Source organism: Stenella coeruleoalba (assembly GCF_951394435.1).
Source record: "Stenella coeruleoalba genome assembly, chromosome: 7".
NCBI classification, from domain to species: domain Eukaryota; kingdom Metazoa; phylum Chordata; class Mammalia; order Artiodactyla; family Delphinidae; genus Stenella; species Stenella coeruleoalba.
The window spans coordinates 109205172-109233117 of NC_137153.1; the positions used below are offsets into that span (position 1 = coordinate 109205172).

General features: G+C 40.4%; 1 protein-coding gene across 4 annotated transcripts; it reads right to left on the reverse strand.

The window, feature by feature from the left end:
* FBXW2 (F-box and WD repeat domain containing 2) lies at positions 1-27821 on the reverse strand. Of its 4 annotated transcripts, none has more exons than XM_079926906.1 (8): positions 27730-27821; positions 27519-27627; positions 22084-22593; positions 13510-13704; positions 11318-11451; positions 6365-6451; positions 5584-5753; positions 1-673 (listed from the first exon to the last, which is right to left on the reverse strand). In XM_079926906.1, exons 3-8 carry the CDS (start codon positions 22571-22573, stop codon positions 385-387), a joined length of 1365 nt encoding a protein of 454 aa, XP_079783032.1. In that variant the 5' UTR covers positions 22574-22593; positions 27519-27627; positions 27730-27821; the 3' UTR covers positions 1-384. The 4 variants fall into 4 exon arrangements, with proteins under 4 accessions (XP_079783032.1, XP_079783033.1, XP_079783031.1 ...); XM_079926907.1 differs by having other exon boundaries at positions 22084-22501; positions 27239-27627; XM_079926905.1 differs by having other exon boundaries at positions 27239-27627.
* Positions 27822-27946: the final 125 nt, after the last annotated feature.

Consider the following 27946-nt stretch of genomic DNA (forward strand, 5'->3'; position numbering starts at 1 on the left):
CAATGGTAAAAAGCTTTAATAATAGACTGAATGTGTTTTTATAGGCAACCAATTAGCAGATTAATGAGCCATTTAAATATCTTTACTTAAAACCAATATTCAAGAAAGATGAACCCCAAATGCAGCCTCTTATACTGACCAACATAACTAAGTACGAATGAAGTCAACGGTGCACCCCATCAGCATGCTGCGGTGTATGTCAACGAAATGAGCCCTCCCCGACCCCGAGCCCTGGTCCCCTGGCAAACAGAGATAAATGATTGTGCACTGCGTGATGATACCATTAGGTGAGAACTTTGGTTCATGCAGTCGGCTGCCACAGAGGTTGCACTCAAAACCCGCAGCCCCGGCGCCTGAAGTCAGTCAGCGGCGCAGCTCGCGGCATCAGCCGTGCTCCTTCCACAACACCAGGTGAATACTGTGGTCAGGCATGCTGGTGGCAAAGACCAAGCCCGTGTCATTGTGCCCATCCAGTCCATTCAGCCAGGACGCTTCGCCTGCTAGGAAGCTGGAGCCTCTCTTGGATTTCCTATACTCTGGGAGAGGCCAGCGGCTAATCAGGCTCTCTGTCCGCAAGTCCATGATATACAGGTAGCGGTTGTCAAACAGCAGGGCAAAGATATCTCCAAAGCCAAGCAAGGCCAAGTTTGCTATCTCAGGAGTCTTGATGACCCTACAAGGATGAGAGTTAATAAACATGAACCAGAAGGCACCTGTGCTTCTGTTTATGCTACTGTAATCTTTTCTGGAGAAATTTAAAACCAATGCAAAATTCAAGCAGCAAATTTAGAGTTAAATGAAACATTTTTATAAAAAGGAAAATATGAGGATAAAAAGCTCACCCTCCTTTAGAAAAAAGGCCGGGGAGAAGAGCCCTTCATAATGATAAGGGAATATAACATAGGCATATAAGGAGATGAATATTTATAAAAGCACAAAATGCCCATCTAAGCTGGAAAGGATCTTACAGATTATCTCGTTTAATACTCTCACTTTTAAGATGTGAAAACTGAAGTACAGCTAGGGTAAATAATTTGGCTAAGGATTCACAACTAGTTAGTTACCAGTCAGAACGAGAGGGTAACACTCAACTCTTACCACTAGGTAAAAACTACTATACAGTCATCCTTTGTTATCCAAAGGGATTGGTTCCTGGACGCCCTCAGATACCCAAATCCGAGGATGCTCCAGTCCCTTACATAAATGGCGTAGTACAGCTGGCCCTCCACATCCATGGATGCAGAGCACACGGATATGGAGGGCCGATGGTACTGGCCTAGGGGAACCTCCCCCAGCCCAGAACAAAGACTAAAAACCAAGTGACTCAGACTCAGTGCTTCTCTATTCGGCACGTAGCAAACACAGGTTCCTCTCTAAGAACAGCAGAGGCTGAATATATAAAGTTCCCCCAAATAATTCAGAAACATTTATTAATAGATTGATAATAAGTTAGAGAAAACTGTGAGAGTTGGGAGGACAGCCTTAACCTTCTCAGGTTGGCAGTTCCTAAAACATCGACGACAAAGGCAGAAAGTGGGAGGGACCTTGCCAAACAGGAACACAAATGAAAAAAAACAAAACGAAACGAAACCCTCCGTCTCTCTTATCTGCACATTTAGTAAGGCGAAAAGTTGCTGTCCTCTTTGGAGGCACTAGGAAAAGAGCTATAAGACAAGGGCTATACAAATTCTGCTGTGACAATATATTTAGCCTAGGTGAGACTCCAGTTTATCCTACATCTTAACAAGGACACTACCAACTAGTGTATGTCCAAGAGGTCAATCAGAAGGGACAGGGCCTGGTGACCAGGACAAGCAAGGAACAGCTGAAGAATATGAGCTTGAGGTGGGGAGAAAGCAAAGTGGCAGGGACAGGGAAGCTATACATGATCATCGCCTTTCAATAGTGAAGGATGCGTGAGAGGCCAGGCATCAGGCGCTCTAGCAGAGAGAACGAAGGTCAAAGGGAAAGACCGTTACAAAGGAGCAGATTTTAGTCTGGTATCAGGAAGGGAGGGGATTTAGCAGTGAAGAGTAAGACCTGCTCCTCACACTCAGACAGTCCAAAACAACCTTCTTAACCTGCTTCTCTTCTTCATTTCCTTGCTTGCTCATTCACCCAGCTGCTCAAGCTAGGAAACATGGCAACCATGCAAATCTCAAACCACAAATCCAATCACCAAGATCTACGGATTTTACCTCCTAAACTTTCCTTTAATTTATTCACTACTACCTGAACTGCCCCAACTCTGACCCAGGACATCACCTTTGCCTGCACTGCTACCAAGAGTTTTCAATGGGTGCCCCCACGTCTGCCCTTGGCCCCTTCCAGTCAGTTAACCTCACACTAAAATCTAATCCTATCATATTTTAAACTTTTAAACCCTTCAATGGCTCTCTACTGCACTCACATCTGCCACTCTGGCCTTCTTTCAGTCACTCAAAGGCACCAGGCTCTGGCGTCTCGGGGCCTTTCAGCAGACTCTGCCCTCGCGTCTACAATGCTCCTCGCTGCACTCTCGCCCCTGGCGCTTAGTGAAATGCGTCTACTCATCCTTTACAGCTCGGCCCCAATCTCCTCCTCAAAGAAGCTTTCCTTTACTCCTCAAACTAGGCAGGGTCTCAAAGTACCCTGAACCCTGTTGCTCTTATCCCAACCATGAAAACACCTGAATGTAGTCAGCTGTTTAATTTAGTCAGCCTTCCCTGGGTAGTCATTTCCACAATTTGGTAAGTGTCTCTGCTGGTTCCCAGTGTACATCACGGTGCCTAACATACAGGTTAAATAAATAATTATCTGCTAATGACTAGAGAAGTGGTGCAGTAAGCATGGGAAAATACAAATTCCTACAAGAGAGAGCCAAAGGAAACTGGGGGAAGCAGCAGGAAAGTCTAGTAAGTCCCACATCATCAACACAAGCAGAAAATGACCAGAAACTTGGAAAACAAGAGTGGCTAGGGGACAGGACTTAAGCCTGAGGAAGTTGAGCTGACTCCAAAGACCCCAGCACAAATGTGCTGCAGGACAAAACACAGGTCCTGACGGGCTCACAGCCTGTCTACTTTGATTACTTTAGAACTGTAAACAGACATCCCTGCAGTGCACTCTGGGCCCTTAAACCTACAAAACCCCACCTGCTGTACTGAGATAACCTAGCTCAAGGGATTGCACCATAGCTTAGCTTTATGGAGCAACATGCTACTATTTGTGCTTTCTTTTCAATTAGCATCAAAGCTTACAGAATGCAACCTGGTCCTGGCAACTGAGGCCACAGGATTTGTACAAGATTTCAAAAAGAGGCTGTTATGTTCATGTTTGAGGGGAAAAAGCAAGAGATAAAATAGCCCCTTTTCAAAAAATAAAAAAATCTGAACCTAGTACTTGCTAGCAGCAAACAATCTTGCAGATTTATTGGTTACAGCTAGTATATTGAAACATCAAAAATTAACAGAACTTTCATCTGGGACTCTGGACTCTATATGCCATTCTGAGTAAGAAGCACGAGAATATAGGATCAAATTAAACCTTTAGAGACTCTCAAACTCTAAGCATTAATCAGATTATAATACCTCTATTCCACCTTGCCTCTTCACCCCTCTCTCCCAAATTTTAATTCAAAGCAAAAACAATATTAAACTATCAAAGATCTGATTTTCCCACGGTGACTAAGGTCATATCTGTGGGGAACTGGTTCCAGGACCCCCCTGGATAACAAAATGCATGGACGCTCAAGTCCTTTGTATAAAACGGTGCAGTATCTGCATATAACCTACACACATCCTCCTGTATACTTCGAACCATCTCTAGATTACTTACATCTAATACAATGCAAATGCTATGTAAATAGTTGCTGGTGCATGGCAAATTCAAGTTTTGCTTTTTGGAACTTTCTGGACTTCTTTTTTTTTAATATATATTTTTGATCCTCAGTTGGTTGAATCTGTGGGTGCGGAACCCATGGCCAAATGTACTTCAATTTCTTACTTTGCAAAGAATCAAGTTCTTTCAAAAGTTCCTTCTCTCTGGCTTGCTGGTTCCTTAAGCATATGCCTGCCCGATGATCCAACCACAGATGGATGGATGGATGGATGCTGGACTAGGGTGAGCTGTGGGATATTGGGCAAGGCCCTTATCCTCTCTCAGCTTCAGTTTCCCCATCTATAAAATGAAGAGGTTGGACTAATGTTTTCTGGTATCTGTTCCAGTCTTTCTTTGTCAAAATGTAATTATCAATCATTTCTAGAAATTATTCTGACAGCTTGGAAATCTAACTGGTTAGAAATGTAGGTCTAACTCCAGGAAGACATAAATGAGGTTGTAACTTTACAACCAGAGAGACTGGGCCCACCAAAGTCCTGCGGGCTAGCGGGATCAGATTCCATACAAGTTGACCTCAAACAGTCATGCATAAAAACAATGAAGAAAATGTTCAGTTTCTGTCCCCAGGCCAGCACTTCCTGAAGCATGCTATGGAACACTAATTCTGTGAGCTGTTAACATGTGCTCCTCAAAACCAGGGCTCTATGCACAATACATGTGAAGTACAGTAGGTTAAAGAAATTAAAACAGGTTTCTTTATGTACGACTTCTCACACCTATTAGTAATAAAAACCTGTCAGGTCGTCTGCTAGGTCCTCATTACAGGCATTTCATTTAAACTTTACTTTACAGGTGAGACAATTCAGACACAGAAAGGTTAAGAAACTTACATAAAATCACACAGCTCATAAGAAAGAGAACTAGGTCTTAAACCAAGGTTTATTTATCACCAAAGTAGGTTCTCTTAATCACCATATGTCACTGGCTTCCATCAGCCTCCAATATGCTAACAGATACTGCCAGTCTCCAAGAGTGGTCTATGATATACAGTGAATCACAAAATTATTTGTCTACAGACCTCTATTTCTTTCTTTGGAGAGAAACTTTGCAGGTTGTAACTTTCTCCAAGTTTCTCTGTCTTTCTGCTAGTCAGCAGAAAGCCACTCAATCCCTCAACACAGAATTTCAACTGACCAGGAAGTAGAACTTAAAATATTAGAACTAGAAGAGATCTGAAAGATCTTTTCATCCAAACTCTTCATTTTCCAGAGAAGCTGGAAGGGGAATTCAGAAATTCTTAAAGTGGAAGTAACTCAAAGCAAGACGACTTAGAATCTAGACCCTTTACATTCTAACATATAACTCTAATTTAATTACTGCCTTTAAAACATTTTTATGTGTGAGATTTTCAGCACACAACTGATGGACTAAACATTTCCCCAAAGCAAGTTACTAACTGGTTTATGGAAATATTTAGTCTTGCCTTTATTATTATTATTATTTTTTTTTTTTTGCGGTACGAGGGCCTCTCACTGTTGTGGCCTCTCCTGTTGCGGAGCACAGGCTCCGGACGCACAGGCTCAGCGGCCATGGCTCACAGGCCCAGCCGCTCCGCGGCATGTGGGATCTTCCCGGACCGGGGCACGAACCCGAGTCCCCTGCATCGGCAGGCGGACTCGCAACCACTGCGCTACCAGGGAAGCCCTTGCCTTTATTATTAAACTGCAACAGACTGTTAAAGGTAAAGGTCCAAGGGAATATTACCTGAGAATATCATAACTGGCAAAGTCCCACTGGTAGAGACCCAGTGCCGAACTACAGACAATGTATTTGCCATCAAAATGAAGTCTTGGCTGCAGGCAGATACTTCTATCCTCAGAGACAGACAACGTCTTTAAGCACTTACAGTTAATTTCTCTCCCAATTGGCCAAATCTACAGATAAGAGAAAATTAGCAAAGATGAGAGATCACATCACCATAGAAAAGCTTGTCCTTAAACAATGTGGCCTGTGTTTGCTGACGTCAAATACAAAGTGAAGTAAACTGGAGAGACCACAGGTTTTACAGCTGAAGCATGGGTTCAAATTCTGATTTGGCACATATGTGTTGCGTAATCTTGGGTAAAATATTTAACCTCTTTGAACCTTAGTTCCTGCAGTGAAGATGGTTAGTGCCTACCATATGGAACAGTTTAAAAGATGCAATAAAAACACATGTAAGAGTGCTCTGTAAACTTTTTTGCAAATTGCTATTATTATGACACAAGTAAATGTTTATGTTTTCGTACTTTAGATCTAAGAACTGAAGAGAGCAGGAGATATATGTCTTAAGAAAAGGTAAGAACGCATTGAAGATAAATTTCTGTGGATTTCTTCCCCCTTCATTTACAAATCAGAGTTAGAAACTGCCTAGAACACAGGAAAATGAACAATTCTCTTTCCAGTGTGTTTAAGAGGGCTTAAAGACATTCCTTCCTCCCTTGAAATATTCCCCCCGTGCCACACTCTTTCATAAGGCAAAGTAATGGAGGGAAAAAAACCTCACCTTGATCTCATATTTGTCTGCACTTAAGAGGATGTAGTCTCCAGGGCTGTGCAAGAGAGACTTGACTTTGCACTTTTGCAAGACCACCTAGAAATAATAAATATCCATGTTACAGAAAGATCCTTTTAGTACTGTTCCTACCCCTATGAAAATAGGAAAAAGAGCTCAAAATGATATGGTATATGAGTAATCTATAACTCTATGTTAACTATAACACAAGTTAACCTTTACTAAGAGTTTTACTATTACCAGATTCTTTAGATTATTAGCAAGACCTAAAAGTGTCTAATGTTGGCAGCATTTACTCTTAGCTTTAGTCTGGAAGCAAACATTAGGACTGACTTTAAAAATTATAAAACGTAAAAAAAAAAAAATTATAAAACGTGACTTCATAAAAAATGTGAGGGATAGGAAAGAAAAAAGTCCATTCACATAGTAGATACAAAGGACCTGTTTTCATAAGCATGTGCATCATAAAGGGAAAGGCACTCGACTTGGGACCAGAATCTGTCATATGTTGACTCTGCAACCTTGGGCAGGACCATCTAACCTCTTCATTTCTCAGTTTCCTCATCTTTAAAATAGGGGATGGGGCACCTATTATCTCAAATAATTGTAGTGAAAATGAAATAAAACAAAGAAAATAATAATGTAATGGAAGCTAACATTCCATTAGCATGTGGGATAATCTGTAAACACTAGCTTCTGGTTATTTTAGGAATAAATAAGCATAAAGTGAGAGGGGAGGCCAGGCTCACTCATTCAGAAGCCTGGGTTGCAGATTCAAATGAAACTGACAGACCTGCTACTGAGTGCCAGGCACCTTGCTGGGTTCTGTCCCATCATCTCATTTAGTACTCACAGGAACATCTAGCAGATGATGAAACTCAGGCCCTGAAGGGAAGAGTAACTTATCTAAGACATCTCAGTCAGTGTCCTGGCCCCAAGTCCACTGTTTTTAACATAACACCAACTTGTATTATATATCTTTTCTATTTAAAATTGAATGCACCCAGTACAGAATTTTTTTTCCCAATGTTTTTATTGTCCTAAAATACACATAACATAAAACGTAGAATCTTAACCATTTTTAAGTGTACAGTTCGGTGGTATTACTGGTCTTCTCACACAATCACCCACCCAGTCTAAAAGCCACTAGTCATCAGATTCTTTCTTCTTCTTTGCTCCCCATGAGTAAGTTCAGTTGGCTTTACCTTAAAGACACATCCTTCGTGTATGCCCTTCTCTTTCTTTATTGCCACCCAAGTCCAAGCCGTGGGTCTCTTTTGCTTAGACTACTGCAAAAGCCTAACTGGCCACCCTGCATCCACTTGTGCCCCACTGTAACCCATTTTTCACTCAGCAGTTATCTTTTTCTTTTAAATTTGCTTTTAAATTAATTAATTTATTTATTTTTGGCTGTGTTGGGTCTTCGTTTCTGTGCGAGGACTTCCTCTAGTTGCGGCAAGCGGGGGCCACTCTTCATTGCGGTGCGCGGGCCTCTCACTATCGCGGCCTCTTGCGGAGCACAGGCTCCAGATGCGCAGGCTCAGTAGTTGTGGCTCATGGGCCTAGTTGCTCCGCGGCATGTGGGATCTTCCCAGACCAGGGCTCGAACCCATGTCCCCTGCATTGGCAGGCAGATTCTGAACCACTGCGCCACCAGGGAAGCCCAGCAGTTATCTTCTTAAAAACATGAAATTACACCAGACTCTTGCTCAGAACTCATCACTTGCTTTCTACTATACTTACAATAATCCAGAATCCTTAATGAGGTCTAGTAAAGCGTACATGATGGCCCCTCTCCCACACCTCCCCCAACTACAGCACAGCTCCGCTGGCCTTCCAGGGCATCAGCTTATCAAATGTTCTAGGCTCTTTCCCACCCCAGGGCCTGTGCACATACGGCACCCTCTGAAACACTCCATTTACACAGTTACCTCCCATTTATTCTTCACATTTGGCCCCTTCTCTAAAAGCTTTACCTGAATCAAAATGAATTAGACCCTGCACTTTTCCTCCACAGCACTTAACACAATTTGTGAACTTGTGAAATTACTAACAACTATTCCTCCTACTAGACTAACATTCGCATCAAGCCTGGGTCTGTTTTGCTCATTCCTGCATCCTTAGCCCCTCACAGAATAGCACGATAAACTCAAGAAAAGTGTTTCTGCATGGCATTTCCACTTTTTACATGGCTTTTGATTCTCACAGCAATCGTTTTTTTGAAAACTAGAAGACATCACAACATTCTTCTAAAGATCCTGTACATTTTTGGTTCACTTCTTGCGAGCATTATTTTCTCCTCCTTCCTCCTTCCCTTTCTTCACAATTTATTTAAACTAAAAAACCAAAAAACACTGTCCACCCATTTCTCCCACTCCCCACATCCCACCCCCGGCCTCTGGCAACTACCAATCTGTTCTCTGTATCTATGAGCTTGGCTTTTTTTTCCCCTGTAGAGTCCACCTATAAGAGAGATCGTATGGTATTTGCCTCTTTATTGTCTTACTTCACTTAGCATAATGCCCCTGAGGTCCATCCATTTGTCACATATGGCAAGATTTCATTCTTTTTTTACGGCTAAATAATATTTCAATACATATACCCCTTCATCCATCTATGGACACTTTGGTTGTTTCCATATCTTGGCTATTGTAAATAATGCTGCAATGAACATGGGGGTGCATGTATCTTTCCGAGTTAGTGTTTTCAATTTCTTTGGATAAATACCCAGAAGTGGAATTGCTGGATCATGTGGAAGTTCTATTTTTCATCCTTCGAGGAACTTCCAAACTGTTTTCCGTAGTGGCTGCACCAATTTACATTCCCCTAAAAGTGAACAAAGGTTCCCTTTTCTACACAATCTCACGAACACCTGTTATTTCTTGTCTTTTTGATAATAGTCATTCTAACTAGTATGACGTGATATCTCATTGTGGGTTTTTTCCCCCTAATATTTATTTAGTTAGTTGCCTGTGCTGGGTCTTAGTTGTGGCATGTGGGATCTTCATTGCCACGTGTGGGATCTTTGTTGCAGCATGCGGGATCTTTTTTATAGTTGCGGCATGCAGGATCTAGTTCCCTGACCAGGGATCAAACCTGGACCCCCTGCACTGGGAGCGCAGAGTCTTAACCACTGGACCACCACGGAACTCCCTCATTGTGGTTTTGATCTGCATTTCCCTGATGATTAATTATGCTGAACATCTTTCCATTTACTTGTTAGTTGTTGTTTTCATTTATCATCTATATGTCTTCTTTGGAAAAATGCTCAGATCTTCTGCCCATTTTTTAATCAAACTGTTTGGTTTTTTGCTATTGAGTTGTATGAGTTATTTATCTATTTTGGATATTAGCCCCGATCTGATATATAATTTTCAAATATTTTCTCCCATTCAGTAGGTTACCTCTTAATTTTGTTAAGTTTCTTTTGCTGTGCAGCTTTTTAGTATGGTGTAGTCCCACTTATTTATTTTTGCTTTTGTTGCTTTTGGTGTTAGATTCAAAAAATCATTGCCAAAACCTATGTCAAGATGCTTATGATCTCTTCTTCTAGTCTTAAGTTTTATGATTTCAGGTGTTAAGAAGTTCAAATCTTTATTCGATTCTGAGTTAATTTTTATGTATGGTGTAAGACAGTGGTTGAGTTTCATTCTTTTGTAGGTGGCTGTTCAGTTTTCCCAACACCATTTATTGAAGACACTGCCCTTTCCCCATTGTATATTCTTGGCTCCTTTGTCATAAATGAATTGACCATATATACGTGGGTTTATTTCTGGGCTATCTATCCTGTTCCATTGATCTATGTGTCTGTTCTGCCAATACCATAGTTTTAACTACTGTATCTTTGTCATATAGTTTAAAAGCATGATGCCTTCAGCTTTGTGCTTTTTCAAGATTGCTTTGGCTTCTTGAGTTTTTTTGTGGTTCCATACAAATTTTAGGATTATTTGTCTTATTTCCTTGAAAAATGCCATTGGAATTTTGATAGGGATTGCACTGAATATGCAGATTGCTTTGGGTAGTATGGACGTTTTAACAATACCGATTGTTCCAATCCATGAGCACGAAATACCTTTCCATTTATTTGTGTCTACTTCAATTCCCTTCATTACTGCCTTGCAGTTTTCAATATACTGGTCTTTCTGTTATGTACTGGTTAAACTTATTCCCAGGTAGTTTATTCTTTTTAATGCAACTGTAAATGGGACTGTTTTCTTTCTTTCTTTTTCTGATAGTTCATTATTAGTGTACAGAAAGGCAACAGATTTTTGTGTATAGATTTTACATCTTGCAACTTTACATGTAGTTTACAAGTTCTAACAGTTTTCTGGTGGAGTCATCAAAATGTCATGCATCTGCAAATACTGACAGCTTTACCTCTTCCTTTCCAACATGGATCCCTTTTTTTCTTTTTGTGCTCTGTCTAGGACTTCCACTTATATGTTGAATAAAAGTGGCTAGAAACCAGCACAATGTTCTTTTAAAGAGCCTGTACATTTTTCTTCCACTTCTCGCAAGCATTTTCTTTTTTAAAATGAAAATTACTTTTCTGATTTAAAAATATGCTTATCCTAAAGGGATAAAAGTACTCAATTCCACAGGAAATAATCATCTTCAACATTTTAGTGCAAAAACACATTTAGAAACTGTCGTCATACTCTACATAGTTTTTTGTAAGTAACCTGTTTTATTTGCTCCCTCTACCCACCTAATATATTGTGGGCATATTTCCATGTCCGTAAGTCACTCATTCATTAAACTATTTACTGAGTGTCTTTTACACGCTGGCCACTGTTATACACCATCATGCTTTGTGGTTGTAGCTATCCCATCTTATGACTCATCTACCACTTATGAGGCAGCATCTACCATCCTCCATCCCACCCCCAGCTCCCCCACCCTCAGCAAGACTGATGTCAACATTTCTTCTGTAAGTCTTCCTACCTTGGTGACCCATTCTGTGTGCCCGGTGAGTGTGTTCAGGCACGTCCCAGCAGATAAAGCCCATACTTTCACAGTGAAGTCTGCAGAGCCACTCACCAAGATGTCCAGTTCATCATTGTAGTCGACGCTAAACACTAGTATATACAACACACACAAAGTTAAAATACGCCTTTGCCTGTGGGTCTTTCATAGTAGAGTTCAATTACATTTATTCTCCCTAGCTGCCCAACTGTGTAATTTCTCAACCAGAACTACTGTAGGAATGATGCTTTCTCAGCTAGCAATTTTATGCTAAAAAATATATCCATTTCAAAATTCTTTTTATTATCATAGCTTATAATTCTAAGGATGAAAAGCTCCTGGAATAGTACGATCTCTTATACTTGTACTAGGTTCAGAGTGAGAGGTAAACCAGTGTAGTAGATAATGGCTTTTCTTCTCAGGACTGCCTGCCTGATACTACACGTAACTTATCTAGCCTATGCAGGAAAAACAGAACGTAAGTGGACCAACTCATATTTGTACTATTTACTGCAGTAAGATAAAACGTCAAGAGTATAAGCTGCAAAACAATACCCATACTCAAAAAAAGCCAGTGTAATGAGAAAAACAAAACAAAGATCTTAAAGGTCAGACTGAGCCATTCTCTCAAACTGTCTGATTTTCTTTAGAGCTCTATCCCCAGCACCTAAAACAGTGCCTGAGTATAGCAAGTACTCAAATATTTGTTTTTTAAATGCCTGCCAAGCTCTAAAGGAATACTGGGGACCCAAAGATGAAGACACTGCTCTTTTCTTTAAGGAACTCAGACTAAGTGAGGGGTGGAAGAGGAAGTCCAAAAAAAAAGATAAATAAATGTTTACCTCTTGCTAGGGAAACACCAAGGAGAATGACTAACTCTGCCCAGGGGTATCAGGGAGGACTTCAGGGAAGAGGCGATATTGGAGATGGGCCCTGAAGGATGAGTAGAATTTATCAAGAAAAGAAAGAGAATACTGCAGGTAGAGGGAACAGCAAAGGCATGGAGTTAGGTAAAGCCACAGCAATGTCCAGGGAACAGCAAAGAGGAAATTTTTTAGAACAGGGCTCTCAAAGCCGACCAGGTATAAAATCACCTGGAAGTCAATGTACAACCCTGGACACTGTGGAATATTACACTCAGTTTGATACATAAGTTCCATGTTAAATCATATATCTTCAAAATATTAATTTCTACAACAAACAAGTGGTAGCAGAGAAGACTGAAGAAAAATGTACAGGATGACAAACAAAATGGGGGGGGACTTGGTTTTTTGCCACAAAACATCTAGGTTTACATTAAAGAATTACTGAGTACCAGGTACGGTGCAAGGAATTCAGGACCTAAGTGTGAATAAGACACGCAGGATCCCTGTCCTTCTGGAGCTTACAGGTTGGTGGGGAAACAAGGTTATCATACTTACTTGTATTGATATGGTAAGTGTTAACACACGTATTGGGAAACCTACAGCAGAGAAACTCAACCTGTTTAGGGAGTACAGGAAGGCTGCTCATAAGTGTCTCAAGAGCATAGACTATGATTCTCAGGGGCTAATGCAGTGGGTAAAGGGCAGAAAGGAAGAAGGGAGCAGCTGCACAAGAGGCTGGGAACTACATCAACATGATTTCTGCACAGAGTTCCAAAATACAGTGAAGCAGAGGGAGAAGCTCAGATCTGAAGGGTACATTCAAATGACCAGTTTTTTACAAACTAAGGATGCTGTAAAATTATTGTCAACCAAGCTTCAATTTGATGTAATCTGTATAGTCACTCCAAATGATTTCCAGTCCTAATTCTACAAATAGAGTGGACTGAATTTACAAGTGTAGCACTTACTCAATTTGGAGGTATGGAATCTGATCAAAACAGAGGGGGCTGACTGTTCAGTAGGATATAAATGAAATAGGGGAAAAGAAGAACTGCCTCTCCTAGCATAAGGGTATAAAGGACATAAGAGTTAAAAAATGGGCCAAGGAAAAGCAAAATTAGGGGGAAAATTCCAAAAAAAGAGTAACTTGAATAAAGGGATTAACTGTAGTGACTGAGAAAGAAATTGGGGGAAAGACAGGTTAAATTAAAAAACAAAAACAAAAAAGGGATCACATTCTTGGCTCCTGGCTTTAAGGAATGAGGGTAAAGTAGCTGTTGAAACCCTTGAAGAAAGGCAACCCACCCGCCCCCGTGTGCCCCCGGAAGTGCTGGGTCCTGGCTCCGGAACTCCATTCCCAGCAGGCCACAGTGTTGTCAAAGGAGCCTGTCACAAGCTTCTGCTCATCAAACTTCACCGCTGCACAAGTGTGGGTCTGGATGCCATAAACACACTGCCCTGTGCTCACATCCCATAGTTTTGCAGACAAATCATCTGACCCTTCAAGAGAAAAACAGGGAGGTTAGTAAGAAAACAAACACTAAAGAAGGAAAATCAATTCCCCAAACCATGGTATTCTTAAAGGAGAACCTTAACAGTCACCTCCTCTAGCACTCTCACTTAACAGCTGGGAAAACCAAAGCGTGGAGACAGTAACACAACTTGCTCTGGGTCACCAGAATACTGTTAACAGCCCTGGGACTGAATCCAAGCCTTTTGGTTTAGTCCTTTTCCCTTAACTTTCCAGGTTATAGCGTGGTGTTAGACTAAAGCACCCCTTGGTGCTTCCACTTGTAAATTCTCCCAAATTTTTGGCTATCATGAGCTCTCTGATTTAAGTTCAAAATGGTGGGTACCACCTATGACTGGATGTGTACACTTGCATGCCTGTCCATTACCCAACAATTCTGAACAAATAAAGAATGGTGAATAGTAAAGTTGTCTGCTGGAACATGTTCTACTCTAAGGCAAATCATAGATAAGCCTCCAATCACTGGTTAATTTCTGCAAAGACTAACTGCTAATTTCTTGAGCCATCCTGAAATATGTGAAGGAACTTCAAAGAAAACTAGACATAAATTATTCTCAGACGTTCACAACAACTCAACAAAGAGCTTGTAAAGCCTCTTAAGATTCTGCAGAAAAGAGGGTAGGTTTTACTTCTGCCTCTGATGAAAATATTATACTGATTATGGTGACAATTCAGGACTTTGTCTTAATCACATTTAAAATCCTAACGATGAACACATGTCTCACAATTTACCTGTATAAAAGTAAGAATAAGAACTGACAAAGAGGGAATTCCCTGGCGGTCCAGTGGTTAGGACTCTGCGCTTCCATTGCAGGGGGAACAGGTTCGATCCCTCATCAGGGAACTAAGATACCGCATGCTACACAGAGCAGCCAAAAAAAAAAAAAAAAAAAAAAAAAAAAAAGAACTGACAAAGAAAAAACCATTCTGAAGCTACAAAAATGTAGTCCCTGTAATAAGGACATGGTATCTTGGAAAAGCACCAACTGATCAGTTTTCTAAAAGTTTAAATGACTAAATAAAGTTAGCCACAATGCCACCTTTAAGGGCTGATCAAGAGCCACTGTTTCAGACAATGGAAAAATAGCTATCAGTTATGAAAGAGGCAGAGTATGAATTTCAACTGGGACAAACCCTATGAGAGCATACTGAAATGAAGACTATATTTGTTGTTATTTTACTATTTAAGGATTCAGTTTCCTCTCTATAAAATGAAAGGCGAGATTTGGCTGGTGGTTCTCAATGGGCATATGAGGCATCAGAATCTACTGCGGAGCTTTATCAAAACACACGTGCAGGGCCCTATCTTCACAGATTCTAACTTAGAACATCTGAGGTAGGATCTAATTACTGTAAAAGCTTGTTAGGTGATTCTAATGTATTAGCAATGCATTGAGAACCAATAATCTAGAACAATACCGCCCAATAGAAATATAAGGCAAGACACATACACAATTTAAATTTTTCTAACATCTACTTTAAAAAGTACAAAAAAAAGGGGACTTCCCTGGTGGTGCAGTGGTTAAGAATCCGCCTGCCAGTGCAGGGGACATGGGTTCGAGCCCTGGTCCGGGAAGATCCCACATGCCACAGAGTAGCTAAGCCTGTGCGCCACAACTACTGAGCCTGCGCTCTATGAGCCCGCAAGCCACAACTACTGAGTCCACGTGCCACAACTACTGAAGCCTGCCCACCTAGAGCCCGTGCTCCACAACAAGAGAAGCCACCAAACGAGAAGCCCACACACCGCAATGAAGAGTAGCCCCCGCTCGCCACAACTAGAGAAAGCCCACGCGCAGCAATGAAGACCCAATGCAGCCAAAAATAAATAAATTTATTTTAAAAAGTACAAAACAGGGAAAATAATTTAATATTTTTAACTCAGTATGCCAAAAATATTATCATCTAACATGTAATCAATATAGAAATTAATGAAATAGTTTACATTCTAAGTCTTCAAAATCCAGTGGGTACTTCCTATTTCACATCTCAGTTTGAACTAGCCGTATCTCAAGCGCTCAAAAGCCATACGTGTTGAGTGGCTACCACACTGGACAGCACAGGTCTAGATAATCTTTAAGGTCCTCTCAGCTTTTTGGTCCAGTCAGCATTTTGTGACTATATTTCTAGGAAGCAAAGCAGGAAAAGAAATCATTTCAGATCCTATCTTAGCTTGGTTCTGATTTATTGCCAGTGTTTAGCCAGGGTCTCATTCATTCAACCCATATTTAGAGAACTTGTGTGTCAGGCAGGGCTCTTGCTCTTATGGTGCTTAGTCTTCCTATGAAGACAAAAAGGCTAAACAAACAATAACACTTCAGTACAGTAAGTGGTGGGCAGTACAAAAGCCCATAGCAAATACAAGGGGGGGATAAAAGGAGAAAGCGCCCCAGGTGAAGCTCCACTGAGTTTACAATCGTGCACCTCAACATCGAGGTGTTCCATGAACATGCCTCAGGAGATGGAGCGACTGGCTCCACAGCTATATCCTCTACTCTGCTGTTAAGCCGGGCTGTGCTGTAGGACTGTTGGAAGAAGGAATTTCATGGCTTAAAAAAAACCCCCAAACTTTCAGGTATTAACTAGCTGAAATCTAAAGGATGAATAAAGTAATCAGCACCCTCTCCCCAACCGAAAAAAGCAGTATATGCCAGAGCTCAGCCAAAATCTCTGTAGAAGACTAGACAGTAAATATACTAGGCTTTTTGAGCCCTAGAGTCTCTGTGGTAGTTACTCCACTCTGCTGGATCCAGCTCCTGCAGTTCGTGGTTTACCAATCGCTGGAATATAACTATTAAAGCACCTATTAAATATCCCTATATATTACATAAATATACGTGACTAGGCATTGGGGTCGATTCATAAAGAACTACTTGAATCCATTCTAAAAGCTACCTAGGAATTATTTACAATGTTTGTCAAAATGCATTGCCTAAAACATGGACACTGATAACAGTTCGGTATGACTGGGAAATAGTGGCAAGGTTAGGCTGGAGAACTCGGTCGGGAGGATGTTTAACTATGACCTTATCTGCATTTCTGAAAGATCACTATGGCTGCATCAAAGAAAATGGTTTGAAGGGGAGCAAAACTGGAAGCAGGAAGGCCAGTTATAAACTAGGAGGGGGGATAAAGAAAACATGGCCTATACATACAAAGGATTATTATTCAGCCTTAAGAAGGAAGGAAATTCTGACATACGTGACAACATGGAGGAACCACGGAGACATTATGCTAAGTGAAATTCAGTCAGTCACAAAAGAACGAACACTGTAAGATTCTACTCTAGGTACTCTAGGTACCTAGAGTAGTCAAATTCAGAGACAGAAAGTAGAATGGTGGTTGCCAGGGGCTGCAGAGGAGGGAATAGGGTGTCATTGATTAATGAGTACAGTTTCAGTTTGGAAAGATGCTAAAAGTTCTGGAGATAGATGGTGGTGATGTCTGCACAACAATGCACTTAAAATGGTTAAAATGATAAATCATACAGTTTACCACAATCTGATAAAAAAAGGGAGGGAGATTATCTAAATTAATTATTTAAACTAGTTTATATAGGAAAACATGAGGCCATTCAGTTTTACACCCTAATAAACATCAGAAAACAATCAGGTTGGGTAAAGAGGTTGTAAATGATACAGTGTAGAGGAAAGTGAAAGGGAACTAAATGTAGACTATTTTTCATTATATAAAAGGGAGAAAAAGCCCTCTCAACTCACAAAACAATCTTTGATATAAAAATTACAGAGATGGGTAATGTAACAAAGGTAAGCAGAAAAATGAGCCGTAACCCAAACAGAGTAAGCTATCTTATCAAGTTAAGTTTAAATATTTAACTGGTAGAATCAGATCTCAGCTCTCAAACCACCCCTCTGAGTTATCTGACTCTGTTAACCAACTGAATAAACATTTACCAGTGCCTCTTCAAGTCAGGCAACTTTCATTCTCCTTCTTGAAACTCTCTTCATTACCCTTGTTTCTTTACCTCTCCCCTTTCTCTGAGTACACACTCAAAGGATCCTCCTATGCTCTATCTTCTCCTCTCTCCATCTCCTTTTAAAATTTCACTTACAGCCATAGCTGTGATGTGACTAACTCCTAAATCATTCTCTCTAGCCCTGAGCACTCTCCAAAGCTCTCACCCAGCATTTCCAGATACTGTGGGAATCTCCATTTAGACATCCAACTGAATTCAGTTCATCCCAAATTGAATTCCATCTATCCTCCTGAATTTATCCCTTCATTTTCTATTCTTTTACTACTACTACTATCTTCCTAGTTATACACGCAGCTAGAAGCCTTCAGCCATTTTTGAAATCTCCCTATTCCTTACCACATACCCAATTCATTGACAAATCCTGTCAATTCTATTTCAATAGCTGCTCTTCTCTGCAACTGCTACTTTTAAAAATCTCTACCCTGACTATCCTATATCTAGACCTATTTAAGCTCATCTAAACTGCAAGACTAGTCATTTAAATTGCAAGCGCAAGATGTGTCTATGTCAAAGGGTATCAACAGAATTAGTATCATCTCCTAGGGGGAACACTTCAGAAATTTCTAGGGTGGCTTCACTGTCACAATGAGAGGACATTACTGGCATCTACTGGGCAGAGTCCAGGAATGCTGGACATCCTGCAATGTTTGCAGAGCACAAAAAGAATCTGTATTCTGTATGACATTCCATAAGGTTCTGCCAGATATTTGTAAGTGAAAATCTTAGTTATCTGACTGAACCTAAAATCTGTTTTACAAAGTGTATTAGCAGTTTAACTGTATACCTAATTTTCTATGAGTGTAACTACCAGATAAATTGAGGAACGACGTACTTTCCTGGGAACTCTGCTAAGAGTCTTTCACCATTTGAAAAGATGGTGTCACAGATGATACAAAATACAACATGATACAAATGTGTGACACAAACACAACATTCTGCATTCACAGCTGTCATGTTCACAGTAATAGTACACATAGGTGTAAACATCTGATTACTTTACCACCTTCTAAGCCATGCTTGAGCACGTGTTCAATATGTATTACTTTAAATCACAGTCCTCTTATTTCTCCTCTGGATCAAAGTTTGGGTATTGTATTGATTTTTAAAATGTGTACTTATAGATAAGTTACTTCCATGATTTTTACTTCATGATAGGAGAATACTGTAAAATATGTCATCCAAAGAGGACCTGGGTCTGACAGAAACAAGAAACACTAGCTTATCTGAAATGGAAAGCTCTGAACTCGGCCCTTTTTCTGCTCAAAAATCTTTCATAGTTTATAGAAAACTGTCCAAATACATGTTCCTGGCATTCCAGGCTTGTGAAAACACAGCCCAAGCCTATTTCTTCAGATTATACTCTAGGAGTCTCTCCCTAATTATATTCTAAGATATCAGCCAACATGGGTTTTCTTTATTTTCATCCTCCATGCTTCATGCTTGGCCCTTTCGAATGCTGATATTCCTATTGGAAAGCCCTGTGTATCTCAACTCACCAAAAATCTATACATTCTTCAAGACCCAACATAAACACTGCTCTACTTTCCCAAATGGAAGAAATCATTCCTTCTTCTGAACAATTATATAATTTTATTCCCTCATACAATTCAACAGTATCACTTTTTTGGTTGGTCTCTCTTTTAATTAAGATATAATTGACATATAACATTATATTAATTCCAGGTGTGTAATGTAATGATTTGGTATCTGTATATACTGTGAAATGTTCATCACAGTAAGCCTAGTTAAATATATCATTTGATCATACTTCTTTTATAGCTCTCGTTTTTCCCATTCGAATGTTAAGCCAGAGGTTACAACACAGCCACTTATAGGTTGAATATGACCCAACCACAATATTTTAAAATTCTGAATAATACTTAAAAATTAATACTTTTTAAAAAAATGAGGGTATTTCACAAAAATTTAGACTTGGGGCTTCTCTTGAAAAGTCAGATCTGACAACTCTGAGCCTGAATCCCACATGGCAATAATTTACTACAGTGGAGCAGCAACTATCCACTTCAGTGTTTTCTTATTAGCCACAGTTCACACGGAGACCTTTACTTAATCAGGTTACCTTCCTGATCCCAGTGTGTACGTTCTCTGCAGAAAGAACTGCTCTAATTCAGCTATGCATGCCCTCACACAGTCTGTCTGTCACACAGTAGGCATTTTATAAATAAATACCTACTGAACAGCACAAAGCACAACAGTTTCCTTTCTTACCATTTCAGAAATAAGCGGAATAACTACCTCATTCAATCCATACCATGTTAATTTTTAGCATTATCGATCTTTTTGGTAATACTGTTTTATTGCTTGCTTAAGGGCTAATTTGAGAGTCACTGTAAATTTATTGCCAAATTCAGAATTTCCCAATTCAACCACAGTGAAAATACAAGCTCTTAAGTAACAAAGTGATACAAACACATGTTTAATTCTATTAACAAATATTTCTCACTAGTTAACAGTCCCAGGAATGCTGCTTTAAACTAATGCTTTGGATCATTTTCAATAAACAAAGCATAATTTTCCATATGCCAACCTGGTGAATTTAATCATACTAAAAATAACATAGCATATAGACCCACCTGGAGAATAATCTTAAAATGCAGGGTTGGGTCCACAGTTATCTGCAGATATTAACTGTCCAGGTAGTTAAGGAATTCAGTGAATGTATTCCATTTACTTCTGTGACAAGTAACAGGTTTTACGGCATTTTAAATGCGAAGTTTAACAAGAAATTAAAAAAAAAAAAAAGCTGGAATTGGTTCTGAAAATGAGTCAACTGCCAGTATTGACCCAAGTGTGAATAAATGCCAAGCTCAAAGGCAATACGGCATCTTAATCTTTAAAAAAAAATTACCTGCCGGTGATCATGACGCGAAAAGGATATTGAAAAGCCATCACCACAGCTGGAAAAGTACATCAAAGTGTAAAAGAACAAATGATGTTGTTCCAGTAATCAGGCTTTTTATAGGACAGGGAAAATAATGTAAGCACAGAGTAATTTCAGGATGGCAAACAAACAAAACCATGAAATGCCTTAAATTTAATGTTTATTTTATAAAACTGACAAAGTGTCTAGCATTTCAGAGAATGTCACCACGTGAGAAAATGTACATCCTCAATGAATAAAGAAATGCCATTTTAAAACAATATTGAGAAATCATACCTCTCTTAATTATTAAAAATATTAAAACTGAGTCTGGTAGGACTCTGAGGGAGAAGCAGGTTACTTTAGACTTTGCTGTGGGCATAGCATCAATCCACTGTATCTGGAAAGGACATTTAAGAGGAGCTAGAAAATTATTCATACGTCTGGATCTTGTGATTCTACTCTGAGGCTTCTGCCCCAAATAAATAATTCAAGGGGAAAAAATAATGCAAACAAAAATATTCATAAAAATAGAAACAACCTGAATATGCATAATACGGAAATGGCTAAATAATTATGATATATTTACACAAAGGAACAGTATATACTATTAAAAATGACAACTCTGTAATTTAGGTAATACTCAAGTGTTTATTAGAAATCATCCTGGATGATTTCTAATCATCCAGAACATGGAGTATCCCTATACTATATATATTATATATGATGGAAATAAATAGGCATTGCTATCATTGGTTAAGAACTGCCTAGAGCCATTCTAAATTTTGCTTGAGAATTATTTACAACACCTATCCAAATGTATTGCCTAAAACATAGGCACTAATTATAATCACACATGTAGAAACACATGCCCATTATAATTGGAAGATACACATAATTCTAATTTTAATGATTACATTTGTTATAAAAAGTTACCTAACTACTTGCTTAGTTTTAAAATACCCAACTGTCTTCATTCCCATGCCCAAACTCTTCTAAATCTTCTCACCACAGGATCTTAGAGCAAGACAGAAATATCTCCTTTTCCATATTTTACAGACAAGGGAACAAACAGAGAGGTTATATAATTCTTCCAAAATGACCTATTTGCTAGGACTAGACAGCAACTTTTCTACTGTTTTTTCCCCTAAAATCATAGCTGATAGAAAAAAAAAAAAACCCAACATGGAGGACTGTACATGGAAGAAAAGCACAGAAACAAGTAGAGCTTTCTGACACACATCACGTTTAAAAAAATGTCTGGAGCTTTCTTCTCATAAAATTTTATAAAAATAATTGTCTTCTCAGAGTGAAAAAGGATAAAGAGGAGAAAAACCAGTCAGGGATGGAGGGATAATGCCATTATAGATATATAATTAACAATTGCCATTCTCAAGCCTGAGGAGTATTTTGTTCTATTTGTAAGACTACACTCTATGAAATGCAAAAAAAAGTTCCAGGCTCTCTTACCTGTACAGAGGAGTCCATCTTTGTAGTAAAGTGCATACACTCTGGCACTGTGTCCAATTAATGATGAGGTCTCAAAGGCTTCATGGTCCTCCAGTTGCTTCATTCTCAAAATAGCCTTCAAATAAACCTTCTTCCAGTGCAAAGCGTCCTGAACAGAATCATCTATCTGCCAGCCCAAATTTTTACAGGCAGTCTGCCACACCTCTGTACAGGCACTTATCACCTTATTCCACTGTTTAGAGACGAGGCAGCATGTGAGTAAAGTCTGAGGATCGAGCCATTTTAACAAATAAAAACTGAGCTCCAGGGGAAGGAGTTTGAGGAAGTCCCGCTTGAGGAGAGTCTCCAGGTTATTGGAGAGATGCCTGAGCTGGACTGCCCCACTCAGACTAATCAGGTGATCCAGAGTTTCATTTTTCTGCAAGTCCGTCAGAGAAAGAAATGTAACAGAAATGTTATCAAGCCATGTCTCAAAGTCCTTTCTCTCCATAAGGTTATGGAAAAATTTACCTGTGGCACATCAAAATATTGTATTAGTTCTGCTCAAAATGACCGTTCAAGCAAGACTGCTAACAAATGAAGTATTAAAAATTAGTGTAAAAAACTTGGCATTACAACATTATGCTTAGTTACATTACAACTTTACAGTTAATACACTGTATTTATCTGAAAAATTTCCATGCACACAAAAGAAAATACATTTGTGAAATCAAACTTTAACAAATCATGACCTCAAAACATAACTCAATGAAATTTATGCTGGTGTGTGCGTGATTTGCTCCTTTTGGAGTCTAGCACATGCTACATGCATCTCCACAGTAAAAGATTTACAGAGTATTCATTCCTTATGAAACAGTGTATTCTATACAATGGAACCCCCATCAAAACCATCATAATACCATTTCCTTAATACACTCTATTTGGGCACTAAAATCACAAAAATAAGCACAAGGATGTGACAACCAGAAAACAAGTCTCCGGAGCAGTAATTTGAGACATTGGTCATCATGCTAGGTACAACGTGACCTGTTACTAGAATCACAGAACTGACTACTGGCTTTTGCAATAGATATTCAGGCAAAAAGGTTTGGGGAAGAAAAATAAGCAGATGCAGTAAGTTATACGGCTCATGTATTCTGGTTCTTCCACTTCCTTTATGGCACTGCCTGTTATAACGTGAATTACCAAAGGCCTTATCTGGCCTTACATAGTCTGTTTTTATAAGCCTCATATGAGGTGGTGACAACTCTTAACCTCATGTACCCCCAGAGAGCCATGAGGGTCCTGGAAGCCTGCACAAATAAGACAAATTAGTAACTCTGATGCTTAAAAAACACCCAAAGAAAGGGACCATCATCTTCACTTTGCCGATGAGGAAGCTGCAGGTCAGGGAAGGTAAGTGATTTGCCTATAGCCAACAGAGCAGACTGAAAGCCAGTGCTCTCAAGATCAGTACTCTTCTAAACACACCAAGTGTCTCTCTCTGAAGCCAGCTACCACCAGGAGAACTGCAACCTGGTGATAGAATCTGGGAGCACCAAGCCTGATTATATACCACCTTCCCCTTTAGGGCTAGATACAACAAAAAAAATTTACAAGTATCCAGCAAAACATACTATGTCAAGGTGTCAACACACTCTTAACAACGGGGACTAAACTAACAGGAAGAGAACAAAAAATAAAGCAAATCACGTAAAAACCATCGTTCCCAAGATAGGCCATGTTGGTAGATATTAGTGCTGGGTGATGGGTACATGGAGGTTTTTTATTCTATTTTCATATGTTGAAACATTTCAATGATTTAAAAAAGAATAAAAACTTTCCTTCTAATCTGATCCCTCAGTTTCCCATCAGATTATCATACTAATTTAAAAACTTTATGTCCACATTAAGGGCTTCCCTGGTGGCGCAGTGATTAAGAATCCACCTGCCAATGCAGGGGACAAGGGTTCAAGCCCTGGTCCGGGAAGATCCCACATGCCACGGAGCAACTAAGCCTGTACGCCACAACTACTGAGCCTGCGCTCCAGAGCCTACGAGCCACAACTACTGAAGCCCGTGTGCCTAGAGCCCATGCTCTGCAACAAGAAAAGCCTCCGCAATGAGAAGCCCTCACACCACAACGAAGAGAAGCCCCCGATCGCCGCAACCAGAGAAAGCCTGCACGAAGCAACAAAGACCTGATTCAGCCAAAAATAAATAAATAAAATAAATAAATTTATTAAAAAAAAACCTTTATGTCCAAATTAAGTTAGAAGAGGAAAATAAACTCCTTTCCATATATGTCACCTAGATCAAGGTTTACACAAATATCCAAATCTCATCGTCCAACTTTGTTAATGTTAAGGTATGTAAAAATCATTTTCATTAATTTCCCAATATCAAATTTGGTGGGAATGTTATTAGACAAAAAGCAGTCAAAGCAAATAAACCTCTTCCAATCACATCATCTGTTGTCTAATATTTTTGAACAGTGAATGGACTTTAATCCTCAGGGTTTGGGCTAGGTAGGATTTATTAATTTAAGGATTTACTTGGCTGCCAAAAAACGATGATTTCACCAAAAGTTTTATCAACTTAACACAAGATAACAAGCCTCCTGGGACTTCCCTGGCGGTCCAGTGGTTAGGACTCTGTGTTTTCACTGCCAAAGGCCTGGGTTCGATCCCTGGTCAGGGAACTAAGATCCCACGAGCCACTCGGCGCAGCCAAAAAAGAAAAGAAACAAACAAAAAACCAAAATAACAAGCCTCCTCCTTTTTCTGTATCCTAACAACCTTTTATCTATAAAATTTCTGGAAAAGTTTTACTTTAAAAAAATCATTCACAGCAAGACCAAAAAAAAAAGTTTCTGTGGACATTCACAAAATGTCACAACAGCTAATTAGTTAATACTGGCCAATTAAAAACATAACCAAAACATCTGCCCAGGCATCATTTTTTGCAGTGAAGAAGCAGGGGGGCTTCCTCTATCTCACCTGCACCGCCACACACACACAGTATGCCACAGGTCCATCACAGAAACGCTGACATTTATGTAAGACGAACTGTCGTTTAAATGGACACAACGCAAATTTATAATACCCGTGAAAACAATATCATTACCAAATAACTAAGAGACATCATACAGCATGCCAAATCAATGTATCCGTGACACTAAAGAGATTATGGGACGAGTTTTCCAACGAGCACCTTTAAAAACCCAGCCATTTCTGATATTTATATACTCTCCTAACTCCTAATAAGAATTTTTCTTCCCACTCTTACATTAGAAATTGCCCTTTAAGCTACTGAACCCTTTACAGGAGGCTCTTTTCCAGTTCTTCATCTTTCACTGTCATGAAAAAGGCATCTTTTTAAAATAAAGCAGGCCCCATTAACTTTGCAGAATGCACTATTAAAAAAAAAATCAGCTTTCGTTTCTCTAAAAAATTGAACTGACTCTGGAGAGAACTTTCTTAAGGTCACAGGTCTAAACTGAACTCTTAGAGAGCCTCTAGGAATATCATGTACTGGCAGCAAAGGTCCCACGGGGAAAACTTCAGGAAGTGGGATTTCAATTCAACTGAAGGAGGAGCTTTTAAAACACCAGAGCTTTCCAATAATGGAACAGCTGCCTCCGGAGTGGTGAGCTTCTCATTACTGGGAATGGTCAAGGACAGCTGGATACAGAGGCAGAATGAGGTAAATGAAAATGCTTTGGAGCAGTCAAACCTTTTACTGATTCAGCCACTTCCTCTGTGATCATGGACATGTTCAACTAACTTCTAAGCTTCCGTTTTGTCATCTGTAAAATGGAAGCTAGCTCACCTTGAGGGCTGTGAGAATCAGGACCAGAGTAGGGACATGCCTAGCACAGGGCCCTTGTAAGTTTTATTACTATGAATACCTGGCAGGAAAGCTCCACTAACATCCCTTTCAACCCTATGACATTACCACAGTTTATCTTAAGATGGCTTAAAATACACAGACCAAAAAACTCAAGTGCTCAAACTTACTGGGAATTTAATTTTATAATTAAGGGCAGTTACTGACTTGAGGCTATGATTTCCCACCAGGTGCATTTTCTCTCCACCCTCTCCACACTCCATGGTGTCTCATCCTTTATTTTCCCCCTCACTTAAGACTAAACATTAAACTTGCCCTTCTGCCCTCAATAGTAACAATCACAAACCTCTGAAACAGGTGGATGATGAAAAGATTCCTAAACTGGGAGATGGGAGACCTGGGTTTGGTCTCTGGTTCTACCATTAACTCCCTATGTTCCCTTAGGCAACTCTCATTTTTGTACTGGTTTGACAGACTAAAGTACTACTCATAGATATTACCTCACTTGATTTTCACAACCTCGTGGAAGGTATCAGAATTGCCCTTAACTAATAAATGAGGAAATTTATGGCCCCAAAGGTGGAGTGACTGTCCCAGGGTCCCACAGGAAGGAGCAGGTGCAACATCTGTCCCAGCCCCCACCCTCCAAAACCAAAACCAAACCAAACCTATACTCCCAGGTCTTACTAAAGATACAACATTCTCGATTAAACATGATGAATGCATTTTCCTCTCCTCCCTCAGGACCCGGCCTAATCAAGAGAGAAAGCAAGACACTTGTTGCCCTTGGCTTCATCTTCCCTCTCTTTTCTTATTAAGTATAGCCAGCAATTTAAGAGTACAGAGGCTCTGAACTTATCTAAATGAACTTACATACTTATATTCTGAATATTCAAGACGCTAGTAACACTGGTTGCTTCCAGAGAATGCTGGAGGGCTGAGGAATAGGGGTGAGGGTCCCTTTATGAATTTAAAACCGTGTGAATATCCGTTCTGTGTAAATCCGCCTTCAGTTTTAAGATGAATTTTTAAAAGCTTTGAAAGAATACAAATAGTGTTTCTGAAATAAGGGCTCTGCAACACCACTTGTTGCTGGGTGACCCTGGGCAAATCGCTTCACCGATCTCAAGCCCAGTTTCCTCACTTACAAAAGGTAACCACGAACAGGTAACCCTACAAGGGTTTTTAAGAGGAATAAACAAGATAATGCACTTAAAACATTTAGCACAGTACCCGCACACTGTAAGCCTACAACAAATGCCGATTACCATCATTATTCAGCATTAACCTTGTTATCTTTATTGCAAACAGCACTACACATACACACCTGTTTCCATGGCATACCCACAATTATGGCGCAGTCCCTCACATTAGTACAGCGCTTTATACTTCATAAACCACCTCTCCACACTTCATCATCTTTCAAACTCATGGCAGCCCTGGGACATGACTGTTAACTCATTTCGCAGCTAAGGAAACTGAGGCACTAGGAGGCAGTCACTCCGAGACTCAATTCTCCCATCTCTAAAATCAACTCCAGATCCCTTCAACCCGTTCGTCGCTCCCGGGTCCCCTGCTCCCGGAGCCGTGTTCCGCGCGGCACTGACCTGAGCGAGCGCCCCGGGGCCCGGGACCTCGCGCCGGGTTCACACCGACTAGGCGCGTTCGGGCCGCCAGAGCCTCGCAGCGGCCGGGTCCGCTCCGCAGCCATGGCGCCTGCAGGGAGAGAAAGACAAACAGCCCGAGGCGCGGCGGGTCAGCAGAGGCGCGGGCGCCAGGCAACCCCCTCCCCGACCCGGGCCCGCCTCATATACAGACCTGGACCTGCGGCCGCCGCTCGGGTCCGCAGCCTCACAGGGGAGCGGCTTCCGGTGCTGCCTACGTCATCTCCGCGCGTCCCTCCACCCGCGGCGCCCGGCGGACGCGGCTGCACTTCCGGCCCCGCCTTAAAGGGGAAGTGGGAGAGCTGAGGAGCGTAGAGGGAGGCGGAGCATGCGTAGGTCCGCTTAGATCTGTGGCAGATTGTTCAAAGTTT

Excerpts from the sequence above, each read along its gene's own strand:
- FBXW2 (XM_079926905.1), bottom strand. Across the intron at positions 11,452-13,509 it reads CCGGGGGCACACGGGGGCGG|TGTTTAGCGTCGACTACAAT; the intron begins GTGGGTTGCCTT and ends TGTATATACTAG. Across the intron at positions 674-5,583 it reads GCCAGTTATGATATTCTCAG|GGTCATCAAGACTCCTGAGA; the intron begins GTAATATTCCCT and ends TCATCCTTGTAG.